At 39.3% G+C, this 15465-nt stretch overlaps 1 protein-coding gene across 8 annotated transcripts in view; it reads right to left on the reverse strand.

Moving 5' to 3' along the window:
• Nucleotides 1-1486: 1486 nt before the first annotated feature.
• SNAP91 (synaptosome associated protein 91) overlaps nucleotides 1487-15465 on the reverse strand; it is a 100156-nt gene continuing 86177 nt past the window's right edge. For 7 of the 8 annotated variants that reach the window (XM_018560872.1, XM_018560873.1, XM_018560876.1 and 4 more), the window contains 9 exons: nucleotides 15300-15380; nucleotides 13651-13821; nucleotides 9349-9495; nucleotides 9191-9221; nucleotides 7775-7886; nucleotides 6721-6816; nucleotides 4239-4343; nucleotides 4033-4134; nucleotides 1487-2062 (listed from right to left, as the gene is read on the reverse strand). In XM_018560872.1, coding sequence (XP_018416374.1) covers nucleotides 4042-4134; nucleotides 4239-4343; nucleotides 6721-6816; nucleotides 7775-7886; nucleotides 9191-9221; nucleotides 9349-9495; nucleotides 13651-13821; nucleotides 15300-15380 — 836 coding nt within the window. In that variant the 3' untranslated portion in view covers nucleotides 1487-2062; nucleotides 4033-4041. The remainder of the gene's footprint in view (nucleotides 2063-4032; nucleotides 4135-4238; nucleotides 4344-6720; nucleotides 6817-7774; nucleotides 7887-9190; nucleotides 9222-9348; nucleotides 9496-13650; nucleotides 13822-15299; nucleotides 15381-15465) is intronic. The other variant, XM_018560874.1, reaches the window with a different exon arrangement.

Raw genomic sequence — 15465 nt, forward strand, 5'->3', positions numbered from 1 at the left:
CTTTTTGCATGACTATATATGGTGCTACTGTGTGAATTTTCTTTCACACAACTTGCAAATATGTGGCTGGTACTGTAAATGACAGGACTGCTTGAGATTGAGACAAGTATCCCAGTCTTCGCATGTATGGCCAGCCACAGTCATCTAATTTTCTTTAATTTCTTGTCAAGTGTTGAAATTAAACTTAAAAAGGAGAACTATGAGGTGAGTGATTTTCACTCAACCTCATAGTGTGACAATGAGACCGTCACACGTCGGCTCAATAGATCGGGAAGTGAGCGAACACATACCGCCGCTTGCTCACTTCTCGATCCTGTCCCTGCAGAGAGCCGTGACCGTCACTCACGGCTCCCTGCAGGGATTTACTCTTCCCGCTCTGATCCTCCAGCACTAACTGGCGGAACAGATGGGGGAGGGCGCAGCTGGCTCTGCCTCTAGATAGGCAGAGCCAGCTGTCACTCACGTAGCTGGTTGGATCTCGACAGTATTGTACTGAGCTTTGGGTCACAGGAGGACGCTAGTTTATGTCCTCCCGTGACCCTTAGGAGAACTAGGGGGAAAAACACTTACCCCATAGTTCTCCTTTAATCTAATTAATTACACTTACCCTGATTTGAAGGAGATGTAGCAATATAATTCATCTCAACGTCTCTTTATTACCAATACTTCTGATTAAATGTGCTAGAAACAGATGAAGTGAAAACTAGAAAAGGTCATAAAATGAAGACATAACAAACACAGACTCAAACTTAAGTTTTCATTTGCTTCTGTTCAAGGTGTTTATTGCATCTCACAGGGCATACATGCACTGGGTTTTTAAACCAAGATACAAAGGATAGCCATTTTGAAATTGTAAATATTTTTTATCCTCATTTAGAGTGTATATTATCCCCACAGTAAATTCAGATACAACCACCAATTAAATAATTAAATTTAAAGACTTACAACAGGTGAACATCGTCCCTATCCAATGAACTCTTAAAGACAGCTGCCAAGCCACTTGTAACACTGATCAACAGTGACCTTATTTGTATGCACCAAAACCTTAAAGCCAAGCTGTCAGCACAAAAGTTGTGTGTGGAAAAAAATAAACAAAAAAACAAATTATGTACAGAGAGGCAGACCAAGGAGATCTGCATGAAGTGCAGCCACAAACCGTACAAAAACTACTCACAAACTCAGAGAAAAAAAAAACATGCTAAAATGAACACAAAACATGATTGTACAATAAAACTTAAAATGTGAAAAAAACATGTAAGTTTGTATTCTTTGACAAGAAACACTCCACATAAACCTAGTCATCCTGCTGTAACTGCAATATATAGTTAAGTGCATTTTTTTCAAAATGGATGAGTATGCTAGTTTTGCTGCCAAAAAAATAAAATAAATTAATATATATACGTATATTTAAAAACAACAAAAAGATAAATATATTTCTGATATGATTTATAGTCATAGGAGTACATATCTAAATATGTGGAGAATGTTTCCAATTCCTTTCAAATTATAAATAAGCATATAAAGTACCACAAAAACAGTTTGCTTTCACAATTGATAGTCCTGTGGGTAGTTCTCACGCAGACACAAAACAAAGGTTTGTATTGGAGTGTTTTTCTGGTGTGATCATACAATATTTCATATTCGATAGAAGAAACAGAGGATGTCCAAACATTATATACATCAAAACGTTCATAAAACACAGACACATCGCTCAAGACTGCTCAGCACACAAACAGCTGCGTGTTCTGCCCCCACCAGGTAGGACCAGAAAAGCATTAGAAGGCATGGGAAAACTTACTCATGGAAAACCGGAAAAACCACAGAAAATCCAGCTACACAAAAATGAAATAAAACAGAAAACAAAATATATGATAAATACTAGCGGGTAACTGCTAAGGTTAATACACAATCCTAATGGTTACTTTCACAGCTGTGCTACGCGTTTCAGAAGAGATAAATCTAAGCACTGGGTTTGGTACTGGTGGCTCACTTAGAAACTCTGAGCAGCAATCTGTTCTTCAAAGGCTCCAAACTCGCATTTCTCATGTCAAAAAAACAGCATCTAGGGTGATAAAAGAATTTATTAGTATTGTGAGTATTTCACATATAGCAGCAAGATCATACTTTCCTATTGGAATTTCAGAAGGATTTTAAATTTAAATAATACCACAATTTTGTTTGTTTTGGAAGCAGTAGAGAATGTTAAAATTATTATTATTTTTTTCTCCCTGCCGTTCACTTTACTTCCTGCCCCAGAGAGGTGACAAGTTAAATTAAATGTTCCTGATATTGGTGACCCCATTGGAAGGTTTTCCTTACCTCCTGTCCTGGGGACCAGTGTCATTTTTTTTTGCTTTCTGCCCAATTGACCATGATCATGAGGACACCAAGGAGGTAAATCTCCCTCAAAAGGGTCTAACCCTTCCACACACTGTCCCAAAAACTAAACTAAACTAAACCATGAACCACTGCTTCTATCCACTTACATGGATGCCTTCCACTTATCAAGCCATCCCTAGTAGGTAGACGCACAACCAGTGTGTCACCAATGAGACTGGAAATGCTTGGAGGGGGTGGCATGGTATTCAAACCAAGTTTGTCTCTTTGGATTTCCCTTAATTATTGCCACTGTAGGGTTCATTGTAGTACTGTAAAATGCAAAGTCTTCTGTCCTCCTAGTACTCCACCAAGCTCAAAAGTGCAGATAGGGGAATAGGACCACTTCTTCCATATTACTGGCAGACAGTGGAGCTTAGACTTAACTAAATCAACCCGTTTATTTACTTTTGTTTAAACTGGATTATCCCTCAAAGATGATAAAACAGAGTGCAGTCGGCAAACAAACCTCTCCTTGTCTTCTATTGCATTATAAAAGCACAAACAGCTAAATAACCTATACAAAATCTAATCAAGTCAATGGAACATGGTTCTAATAAGTAAAGCTGTATTTACTTCTTTACATTGTTATTCAGGTTGAAAAAATAATAATTCCCATCAAGTTAAAAAAACAAAACAAAAACCACCTTGCATACCCAGGACCCTAAACCTGGAGTTGGTTTATAGAGGCATATTCAAAACAAAAATGCATTATTACGCATGAAGAAGTCTATGACAAAACATGTCGGGTACATGCTGTTCATCATTACACAAACAATGAAGTGTGTGAGCCATTGCGGCGGTTTGCTGTATGAGCGTGCATATGGTGCGATTTTGCACCCGTCAATATAAATGTTCTTAATTTCATTTTTAATAAAGTTATGGTTTTACACTATGAAATTTTCTGATATGCTTTTTCCCTTGAGCTATTCTAGAGCAATATATATATAAATGTTATGATTTGGACGGAGGTAGGGAGTGATCCAATTTTCGTGTATAATTGAGCTATCCATATACATCTGTATGGCCGGAGACAAACCGTAATATTGAGCTGAGTTGTGGAGAATTCTGGAGTGTATAAATCAGCAATTGGGCTATACAGTATTTGACCATTATTTATATATGGTCCACCAAATCTGGTGCGTGGATTGCGGGGAAATGGACCACTCAGGTGCTGTTCAGGTTTTAATTTAGAGAGGGTAGGAGCACAGAATTCTTTTATTTTACTCTAAAAGGCACACCTATGCAAATAACTCCAGAGCTGAGCTAAACAGTGTAAAGGCCATTCAAAGGAGAAAAAAAAACCACTTCATATTCCATCATCCACCTATCAGCTCGATCACAAACCAGGTGCTGGGCAAAAGGCTCACCGTTGCCTTGAATGCCTCAACATTAAAAGATTGAATGCTGAAACACGTTAAGAGGCGGATTATACATGGGATTTTTGTACCACAATGTGTAACCGTTTTTATGAATAAACACTCTTGATTTTGGTAAAGATCTATGGAGTGGGGCTGACTTTTGGAGGTTAAGACTGTAAGGACTGTCATAGAAATCATCAGTGGCATGACTGCGTGGCACCACATCGGCAACTCCACCATTTAAAAAATAGGTCACCATTGTAAAAGTCCAGAAATATAGATATAAAGCAATTACCTTACAAGTTTACAAGAAGTCTTTAATGTTAAGATCTGCTAAGGGATCCTTTGTTGGGGGTTTTTTGGGGCTCTGTGAAGCAGGAGTCATACTTGGAGACAGCTGCAAATCCAAAACAATGGCAAGTTAAAACTGAGTTATTAACACTATTAATGTTGCAAAATAAACACAGAGACAAAGCATACACTTTACAAACAGAACCTTACCGGAGCACCAGGAGCAGAAGCTCCAGCAAATGACGGCCTTATCATAGGCTGACCATACATCATTGGTTGTTGGGGCATCATTGGTACCCCTGTCCCAGATGAAGCCTAGAGAAAAGTGCAAAACATGAAAGTAGTAGATCTTACCAAAAGGAACGTATAGTTTTTCAATATCCTAATATAGTTTTTTAAATCTATACGACACTGTCTTGGTTATGCTCAAAATTAAAATGGGTTTAGTCAGGTAAGTGTACTGTAAACCATTGCAAATAATTATTTTCTATATACATTCTCAGCCAGTAAGTGGAGCATTAGGGTCCTTTGCACATGTTTACTAACTCAATGCATGCTGCTATGCTGAAAAAAAAACATGTTTTCAGAACTAAAGTTTACATTTACACACAGCTATATTAAATCGGAGACGCGACTCAGCCCCCCTCCATGCCGGTTTTGTACGGGGGGAGGTTGGAACTATGAAGATTTAATTAGGGACAGACGGTATGGAATCAAACTCATGTTTGCATCCTGTATTAATTTTTTGTTTTCAATATTTTATTTCAATATTTCAAGTGTGGCACTTCATTGTTATATAGTTAAAGGAGAACAATGAGGTGAGTGCTTTTCACTCACCTCATAGTTCTAGCCGACCTGTGACAATGAGACTGTCACAGGTCGGCTCAGTAGATCGGGAAGTGAGCGAACACATACCGGCGTTCGCTCACTTCTCGATCCTGTCACAGCTCTCTGCCGTGACAGGGGAGTGGCTGGATTCCCCACTCCGATTCCTGCAGCATCTCAGTATAACGCGAGCTGTAGCTTGCGGTATACTGAGCTCAGGGTGACGGGAGGAAGCTAGTTTGTGTCCTCCCGTTACCCTAAGGAGAACTATGGGGAAAAGCCCAAACCCCATAGTTCTCCTTTAAGTGAATACAGCAGTGTATGATCACAACGGAGTGTCCCAGTTTGGATGTAGAGGGGCAGGGCTTCTTACCAGACCCCGACAGCAATAAAATCTTAAAAGGAGCACTAAGCTTTCTATAACTGAACTGATCTCATTATATCCAAAACTAAGAAGTTTTGACTAAAGTTTTATTCCAGAATGTGGAAAAAATACTTCATGTACCCTAAAGGGCACCTGGTCCTGTAATGTGACCCCTTGACTGTTATAGAACCATGCAGAGCAATTATTGGACCTAATGACTCCCACAAAATGGCTGTACCAATACAGATTCCCCACCATGGTTAACAGTTCGAAAAATACATTTATTTTTCCCTTTTTAAGCCTATAGTTATTTGTCATGGACTATTTTTTCCAGCAATTATAGGCTAAAAGAGCCAACAATGGCTGTAAATAATATTATGGCAAATGAGCCCATTTATGAGCTTTGAGCTCATAACATCCACATGTTATGTGGATTGGAGCAACATTCACCATATTTATTCCCAGATAATTTTTGTACAAGTCATTCTGAATTGAGAAAGCTGGTTGGATGACCAGTGAAACGTCTTCAAGAAAAATACCGCAAGTCCAGTTGCCTTCTTCTTTAGTAATGTTAGGAGGGGTTGTGATGGGTGAGGGGCTGCTCTATTGAATGTTAAGGAAGTTAATGAAAGAAACACATTCCTCAAAATGTCCATCCTAAAGGCGGGTACACACATCGAATTTTGGTTGGTGCTGCTGTTGGTTCTTATAGAAAGACTTAAGCCCCACCGACCAAGGGCTTAAGTCTTTCTATAAGAACAGATCAATTTGAAGGTTTTAAAAAAAAACAAAACCTGGAATCATCCGTATTGTTATGTACTGTATGAATAGATGCACATAGCAAACATATAAGAGGGGTTTTCTCTAGTTTAATTGCAAAAGTGGAAATACACTTTAAGACAGGTTTTATGAAACATGAAGTCAAACACCTTCCATGATCTTCCAACCACCAGATCTAAACATTAATAGAAAGATCTGGAGCGCAGGGTACAAATTAGATTTATACACCCATAATAAAATGCAATGCAGCCAGCCAATTTAGTATCTCTGCTGCAATCAATCATTGGGTAAGGATGCCCAATGCAGGGTCCCCATCCCCAATAATGGCCTTTATAGAAGGTTTTGGAACTCATTGTATAATGTAGATTTCCATCTTCCTCATTACTTGGAGACATCTTCTTGAAAGTTCACACAAAAGCCTGCTAGTTTAGAACATTTACAACTGCATTCCTAAGAGGACTAATGCTGTTCTGATAATGAAACATGGTCCTTCTCTTTAATTCTTCTTTATATTAATATATAGTCATTTTTTTATTATTTTGTGCAACTCCTGCATGCTTTCAGTATGGTGTACAAACCTACTGGTCCTGCCTCACAACATGAAAAACTTCCCGGAAAGCGGTTAAAATCAACTTACAAAAGGTCCATCAGTAGATAGTAGCAAGATAATAGTTCCCTAATGACCAAAGTTTAAAAGTATACTTGAACAATCAAAGTACTTACTAGACCAAACCCAGTTGCTGCTGCCGCTGCTGGCTGAGCACCTGGTGCAGTACTTGCTGATGAGGCTCCCCCACTTGCTGGAGGAGCAGATCCTTGCTTAAGAAATAAATAAAACAAACTAGATAAATTTTATTATTTATAGAGAAAAGTAAAAGTTAGATTTTTGAAAATGCATTTAAAAGCATTTGTTTTGTTCAGAAAAAGAAAAGACTGATAATTGTAGAACAGTAAATATGTGCGAGTAAATGGTTGCAAGTTTTTAGTACATCTTTATTCTGTTTAAAAAAAAAAAAAAAAAGACAATGCTGTATTAGATGTGTGGTAGACCAGAGACAATCATTCTTTTTGCTCGCCTCACAATAACCTGATGAATTGTTCTTTTATTAGTTATCACAGCTATTTTGCGTAGGTGAGTAAATGCAGGTCAGTCCCTGCTACGCCGCATACGTGCAACTGTAAGTAAATTTAAAGATGCTTGGATAAACATCAGTCGATAGACAAATGTAACCCAACTAATAAACCAAAAAAAGAAAGAAAAAAAAAAAACAGTAAAGATTTTGCAGGTCTTGGGCTCAAAGTCCTATGGGGCATATTACACCAAACATTAACAGATGGTAATCATTCCCTGTAATATAAAGTATTTGCACCAGGAAGATTTACCAGCAGTGAATAATTTGTGAATGTCACATTTCCTGAAGAACATCTTCAGAGAATATCTAGAAAGCAAATTCTCATAAATCATGGAAAAATCATGAAGGGACATCTCTCCAACGAGAACAAAAACCAGAAAAAACACATTTTTGTTAGAAGAGGGGTATAATGGAAGCTCTCTGGTTTGTATTGCTGTGTGAATCTCTCTGTCCCAGTGGTAACAATTCTGCTTGCTCCCAAACAGGGAGCAAAGACAATATACCCATTTGAATCATAGAGCGCAACATATTAAAAGAAAAGTTAAAAATCTTCCCTACTCTATACAAAACAAAAAAAAATAAATGTCAAACAAAAATTAAAAAAAATATTAAAAAAATTAATACAAAATCCAGACATGAATTACCATAGGAGCAGTTGATGAGCCACCAGTTGCCCATGTTGCTGGAGCTACCTTTGGCTGCCAGTTGGCACCACCTGTGAGTTTTTTTTCTCCTGCATTCCACAGAAGGTCTCCCCTAAAGAATATGAAAATATTTTGCGCATAACATCCTTTGTCACAAGCAGGTTGTTTATGGAATACATTTTTTAAAAATTGTTTTCCTATCTGCAAGCAACACATATATTGTCCTATCTGCAAACAACAAAAATAATTTTAAGTTGTCCCAACCGCCACTGTTTAGTTCCATCATGCATGGGAATCTGTCCAATTACATAAAACACAATTTGAAGGCGCAAAAGTCTGTCCGGAGTAATGTAGCTATAGTGTAATTGGAGTGCATCCATAAGGCATTTTAGTATAATACCACTGTCATTAAAGAAGAACTATGAGGTGAGTGCTTTTCACTCACCTCATAGTTCTAGCCGACCTGTGACAATGAGACTGTCACAGGTCGGCTCAGTAGATCGGGAGGTGAGCGAACACATACCGGGTTCGCTCGCCTCTCGATCCTGTCACGGCTCTCTGCCGTGACAGGGGGAGGGGCTGGATTCCCCTCTCCGATCTGCCAGCGCTGACTGGCGGAACGGACGGGGGAGGGGGCGGGTACAGCTGGCTCTGCCTCTAGATAGGCAGAGCCAGCTGTCACTCACGCAGCTGGGCGAATCCCGTCATCTACGTCGGGATCCGCTGCGGCGTCTCAGTATACCGCGAGCTGTAGCTCGCGGTATACTGAGCTTAGGGTAACGGGAGGACGCCAGTTTGTGTCCTCCCGTTACCCTAAGGAGAACTATGGGGAAAAACACTGACCCCATAGTTCTCCTTTAAATCAACAACCATCTATTAGCGTTTGTTTTAAATACATTTTGGAATGCATAAAGATTGTAATGTCTTTCAGAATAGCTCTGTATTCTTCTCCTTATGGAAGGTTGGCATTCCATGAGAAACACGCAAGTGACCTTTTCAGTTACCATTTCTATGTAAAAGCTATAAATATTTTGGCCACAAATGTAATATGGCTTTCTGTAAAGTAGCAGTCCAAATATATACTGCAGGGAATGGCTTATATAAGTCAGCATTGCATAACAGGTTCAGTTGAATGTGACTTATACCCTGCATAAAAAAGTTATTTTCTGGGAAGATGATAAAACTAGCATAACAAGTCAGAAATCAGTTAAACCTACCAGAGAATTATCTGAGGGCTTTGACCATACACGGGTCATTGCAACATTTCTGAAGGAAGAAGAGGTTGTATTGCTACGATCCCTAAACAGATGCATTTGCAGTTTTGATCTGCATGTATCCATGGTTTAACTAAATATATTCTCTACACTTCAACAATGTTGTGGACTGAATTTGCAAAATATACTCTCAAGTACTTACTTTTTACCAGGGGTGCTAGAAATTCCAAGATCTAAAAAAGTAAATAGTAGATTAGTTGAGATCTAGCAATCAGAAAAACTGGGCAGCAGCACTGTGCTATCAATTGGCAAAAAAGTGTTGCTCAAAAAGTTTATTTAGTGGAAAAAATTCCTACTTACTACCAACTAAGCTTGCAAGAGAGGAATCAAGGTCACTGCCGAGACCTTTGCCGGAGCCGCCGATATTATTTGCTGATGTGAGTGGAGATGATGGGGTCTGAGATGGAGTCATAGTGGGCATAAGAAGATCTCCTAAGCCATCAAATACTAAAGTGAAAAGAAAAACGAGAGATTAGAGACCTAAAACAGTATTAGTGGAAGTATAATGAGAACAATCACAGCAGTCCAACTTTATACAATTACATTTGCTGCTAAAAATAAAAATATTTTTTAACATTCTCTACTTTCTACTTTTACTGAGCTCTGTAAAAAGTATTCATTTATAAGCAATACAATATTTCACTGCGTTTAGGACATTGTATTAAAACTAGGGATGCACCGATATATCAGCCGCCGAAACATATCGGCCAAAAATGGCACTTTTGGCAAGTGCATTTTTCTGCCGATAGAGCGGCACATCTCTGCTTTCTTTCCTCCCCGCTGGGCGCTGCTCTGTGTCCCAGTAAGGAGGAGAGAAACCGACAGCCGGCCGAGCGCTGCAGGAGGAGAGCTCTGTGAGCAGCCGGCGTCTCTCCTCCCACACCGCTCAGCCTCCTGTCACAGTCCGGCAGAGCGTTGTGGGCGGAGACAGCCCACACAGTCACAGGAGGCGGAGCTCTCTTTGACAACATGTCAGGAAGGAGAGCCAATGTAAACACTCAATGATCGCTGTTTGTTAATAATTGAGGACATAGTATGGTTAGGCTTCCACAGCAGAGCGAGAGAGCCCCGAGCGCAAATTAGCTCACATAAATATAAGCCTGTAGACAGCAGCGGCTGATAATGAGGTCTGTCACCCAGGTAAGATGTGTACCTCTGTATAGCTCTGGGTGGGATACAGCCTTCATCCTAAGTCCACAGTCTCCAGGACCTAGAACAGTACTTCCGATTCTAAGTAGGGATTCACCGCTATATCAGCCGATATAATGCCGAAAGTGCCATTTTCTGGCCGATACAGCAGTGCATCCACTCTTCTCTCCTCCCTGCTGGGTGCCGCTCTGTGTCCCAGCGGCGAGGAGAGAAACTGTCACAGGCGGCCAAGCGCTGCTGGAGGAGATCGCTGTGAGCGGCCAGTGTCTCTCCTCCCCGGACTGCTCAGCCTCCTGTCACAGATCAGAGGAGAGAAGTGTGCGCGGAGACAGCCAGCGCTATCACAGCAGGCTGAGCTCCGCTCGCTCAGCCTCCTGTGGCAGCCTGTCAGGAAGGAGAGTGGTACAAACACTCAGCGATCACCGAGTGTTTGTAAATAATTGAGGACATAGCTTGTTGACTATAGCCTCAGTTATGAATGAATGGGAAGTGATCTACATCGCCTCCTGTTCATTCATGATTGTGGTTATAGTAAACATACTCTGTCCTCATGTTATGAATGAACAGGAACACTCAGTATAGAGGGTTCCTGTTCATTGATAACAGGGGCTGCAGAAAAAAAAAATTGAGGACTCTGTGTCCTCAATCTCTTTTTCTATTTTAACCCCATGTTCGGTTTTGGCCTGACACTTTTATTTCGGTTTTGTTTCCGTTTTGAAATTTCCATTTCGGTGCACCTCTAATTAAAACATCAACACAAACAAACACAGTTGAGCTATGCAATAAGATGTATATCAGAAAGAAAAGATATGAAAAATCTAAACGCTTAAACTTTTAGTTGAACTTAACTTTGATGATTAAAATGGAAGATTGTAAGTAATCCTCCTTTCCTGGTGCATTTTCATAGCAGCTCACAATGAGTGTTAGCCGTGATGCCCCAGAAAAAACAGAAGATTGTATATTTACCTGTTGGTAATCATCTTTCCTGGTGCATTTTCATGGCAGCACACAATGAGTGTTAGCCATGATGCCCCAGAAAAAACAGAAGATTGTATATTTACCTGTTGGTAATCATCTTTCCTGGTGCATTTTCATGGCAGCACACAATGAGTGTTAGCCATGATGCCCCAGAAAAAACAGAAGATTGTATATTTACCTGTTGGTAATCATCTTTCCTGGTGCATTTTCATGGCAGCACACAATGAGTGTTAGCCATGATGCCCCAGAAAAAACAGAAGATTGTATATTTACCTGTTGGTAATCATCTTTCCTGGTGCATTTTCATGGCAGCACACAATGGTTAACGCTCCCTGAGTGCTGCCATGATGCCTCAGAAAAACTGGTTTAACCATTTTACCTTAGCTACAGAAATAGTATTATAAAATTACAGGAACTCATTTCTCAGTCATATTAGGCTAGTGCGTTTATCTTCACATTCTTCCTACAATTAAGAGGAGATTGGTTTACAAAAAAAACTTGTTTTCCAAAAGGAATGAATTTAGTGTACTGTGTGGTTTAAACCACCAAAATTACTAGCATCTACCACATCCGAGTATTTAATGAGACACCATTTTACAGCCATATTGATAGGTCTATGCAGTGTAGATGTTAATGTTAAAGAATAAGCAATCTAAAGAAGCATGCAGCGGTATAGCATAGGACATTCATTCTGTTTTCCAGGGATGCACTACAGGTTGCTTAGTTACAAGTTAGAAAAAAAAACTCACCAAAGAAATATTGCGGCACAGCCCAGCATGGAAAGTGTCATAAATGACAAAACAAACGGAAAAATAAAACAACAGCACAGAGGTACCTAAAGCAGTTACAGCAATTGCAAAAAAGCTTTGCATTTGTGTGCAGTGCACTACCCTATCTACAGCATGCACAGCAAAATGCTATAACTTTATAAAAGTGTCTGGAGATGTTATTGTGTCATACTAAATTAAGCATGTAGTCATGCAAATTCAATGCTTGGGTCCACTCTGATTCCTATCTTTATAATATAAACAATCAACATTCCTAGTAAAGCACTACATATTAAAACTTAATTCAATCAATATAAGTCTAGATACAAGTCTAGTGCTCATTCACAAACAAACTGCAACATGTTTCAGGAAAGCCATACCAAGCAACAGAAAATGGCTGAACAGATATTGCAGATATTCAAATAAAATCTGAACTACAGTATAAATAATGATGGCTATACCAGTAAGACAGACAGATGAGTGGTGGATATGGGTGACAGCCCATTGCTAAATACAGTAAACTCCACATTATCCGCCATTCAAGCAGCCAGAAGTGAAAAAAAAAAAAAGGGAGGAGGACGCATGTCCTCAATTTTTTTTTACTTGATAGATGTGCACACTAAAAAATTATGTTAGCAACTAAATGCATTTAGTTGCCAACTCCATTTTCTGTTTACATGTTGCTGCGGCTGATGGCTAGATTCCTCAGCTGGCAGGTGAATGTAAACAACGGGAAGTGGAAGCCTGCTTTTGTCTATAGCAATTTAAAATAGCCCATAGCAGAATGTAGCCAGCAGATGAATGGGGCGGGGGTTGTTGCTTGAGAGTATACTGCAACATAGTAAAGATGTTTTGAAAGACCGTGTTGCATCTTTTATTACCGTGGCATGGATATATTTGAGAAGACATTAGTACTTATGTCAAGACAAAAATGCTGTTTGCAGAGAGAGGTCCCACTATAGTTTTTATATGAGTTTGTTCAATATATGTACAGAGCAAGTTTGAAGGTTCTTTTTTGGTATACAACTATGTAATAAACGTTGTCTGTTGATCCTATGAGCCGGCAAAATGTGACAGTGCTCCCTCCAGCATTGGTATGGAGGGGAGATGCATTTCCTGCCTAGTGAAAGCACAGCAATTGTGCTTTGAGTTTACTTTTATCTTAGCAGACATCTATGACTTCGATCAGCTTGATTGAAAACAATAGATTCTCTGTACAGCTAACTTATTTCAGCATTCATCCAGCAGGGATGCTACTCACACTCGTTGTCATACACCATATAAAAATAATCTACAATTTTGGGTATAAACTACAACAATGAAAATATGGAACAGCGAGCATGTACAAAAATGATCACTACATCAAAAACATCTTTCAGGTAATAAAGCAAAATAATAACTCAATGTATGCTACAGATTCAGTATGGTGCTTAGCATTTAAGCAATGACTCATGCAGAAATAATCAATTTCCTGAATTGTGCTCGGAATGAGATATGTGCTCAATCGTAACACAAATTAAAGCGTTGTAGGACATTACTGAATCAGTTGCCATCTGTCAATTCTTTTGGTATAAAAACTGAGGAAAACAGTTACACAACCATAGTTTCAGACTTAGCGGCTTCAATATTTATGCACTGTAACCTTAGACAAAAACAGAAGGTTAGAGAATGGTTAAAAAAAAAAAAAATTTACTTAAACAAACATTACCTGATGCATCAAAAGAGCTGCCAGTGGCTGAAGGAGCCGGAGCTGCAGCAGGGGAAGGGGCAGAAGCAGGCTGACTGGCTCCAAATGCTGCATCAAAGCCACTCTGAATGAGGTTATTCTGTGCTGCAGTAATCGGTGCAGGAGTTGGACTGATAAAAGATCCCCCAAATCCTACAAACAAAAGTAGAATGGCATGTGAATATGCACATTTATAATTGCTCAAAAACAGTCATCAACTAGTATATATACAACAGTTCGCCCATAAAAAGTGATTCCACAAGATTTGCCATCAGTCATTTTGCAATCAATGGTTCTCGAAAGATTGGCCACGTTACGTGACGAACGCTCAGTAAGTGCAAATAGATTTTCTTCAAAAGTGCACCTCCAAGATTTGACTAAAGAAATGGTTGAATCACATAACAAGGGGAATGTATCAAGCTAGATATTGACAGGGCCATATTTAGCGAAAGCCGAGCTGCCTCAGCAAAGGTATTTTTGGAATAGTTTCCATGCATATTTATTGTACTTGTAAAAGCTTTCTACTTAAACCATGTCCACACCTAGAAATGATGAGGGGCCTGGCTGGCACAGATATAGTCTTGTCCAATCTGCAGAGAATCATGCAATTCATGAACTGTCTTATTTCCACGCTGTGGAACATATCCTGGTCAATCAGACTTCACAATATATTGATAAATTTAAGATTTGCCAAAATTTGCCCCCTCAAGTTCCTTGTATTGCCCCAAAATTCTTGTGGTTCTTTGTAAATATACTTAAAGATCAAGTCCTGATAACATGTATTTTTTTTCATCTAGCTTTGTATGGGGTAGAGAGGGGATGGAACCCGTCATGGTTTTTATTCATGAACGCTCACACTTGAAAGATTTTCAATTCAACTGAAACATGGATTAAAAAGGGAAATTCCACCTTTTGGACAAAAAATAAATGCACACTTCATTAAAAAAAAAAAAAGTGTTTTATTATAAAATCTCTTTTGCATTGGAGCCAGTAAAGCATTGTAACTGTAATTGGTGGTTTGTGGGTGCAATGATCTGGCTCCTGCAAACCCTTCCTTCCATCGATGTCTGTACCGAGGTATGGACATTCAGTAACATGGATGGGATGAAGAATTAATGTACTACAAGTGTGGTAACATTATTGCACTTGTATTCAATTAAGAACTACAAGTCCCTCTGCCGTGGCAACAGATTAGAATTGTAGTTTCCCCATTCACAGATCTTTTCAAAGAATCCACACAGCCGCATCAAATTCAAACATGTAAGCAAGTCTGCAGGGAGAAGAAAACCACAGGTAAGAGGGCGGTGGTAGGGGAAGGTCGCAATCTGCTTTATGCTATGGGTGTAACACGAAACTTGGTCAACAAGGTGAAGTTAGCATTTAAAGGGGAAAATCTCTTCCAAAAGAGACACACAGCAATAAAAACACTTTTATTAGTAGAAAGGTAAAGAGGTAAAACCTCTGTCATATTTGTACTGCTGTCTGTATACCTGCTGGGGAAGACACCAATAGCACCTGACAGAGGTTTGAAAACTTCCCCATCTTATTAAAAGCTTTTGGGTAGATTTAACAATAATACATTTTACAATTAAAAATTGCAACAGAATGGAGTTTGCATTAAAGACATTTACCAGCCAACAGATCTGCAGAAGCAGATGTTCCGGTAGGTGCCAAAGCTGGAGGTTGTGGTTCAGCTACACTTTCAAAAGCATCTGTATTTTGCACAGAGAGAAAAAAAAAGTGAGAAGAGAGGAAAAGTATGGAGAAAGCAATCACTTTGAATTAGTGAATCTCTAG

The sequence above is a fragment of the Nanorana parkeri genome, unplaced genomic scaffold (assembly GCF_000935625.1).
Source record: "Nanorana parkeri isolate BGI_ZX_2015 unplaced genomic scaffold, ASM93562v1 scaffold483, whole genome shotgun sequence".
NCBI classification, from domain to species: domain Eukaryota; kingdom Metazoa; phylum Chordata; class Amphibia; order Anura; family Dicroglossidae; genus Nanorana; species Nanorana parkeri.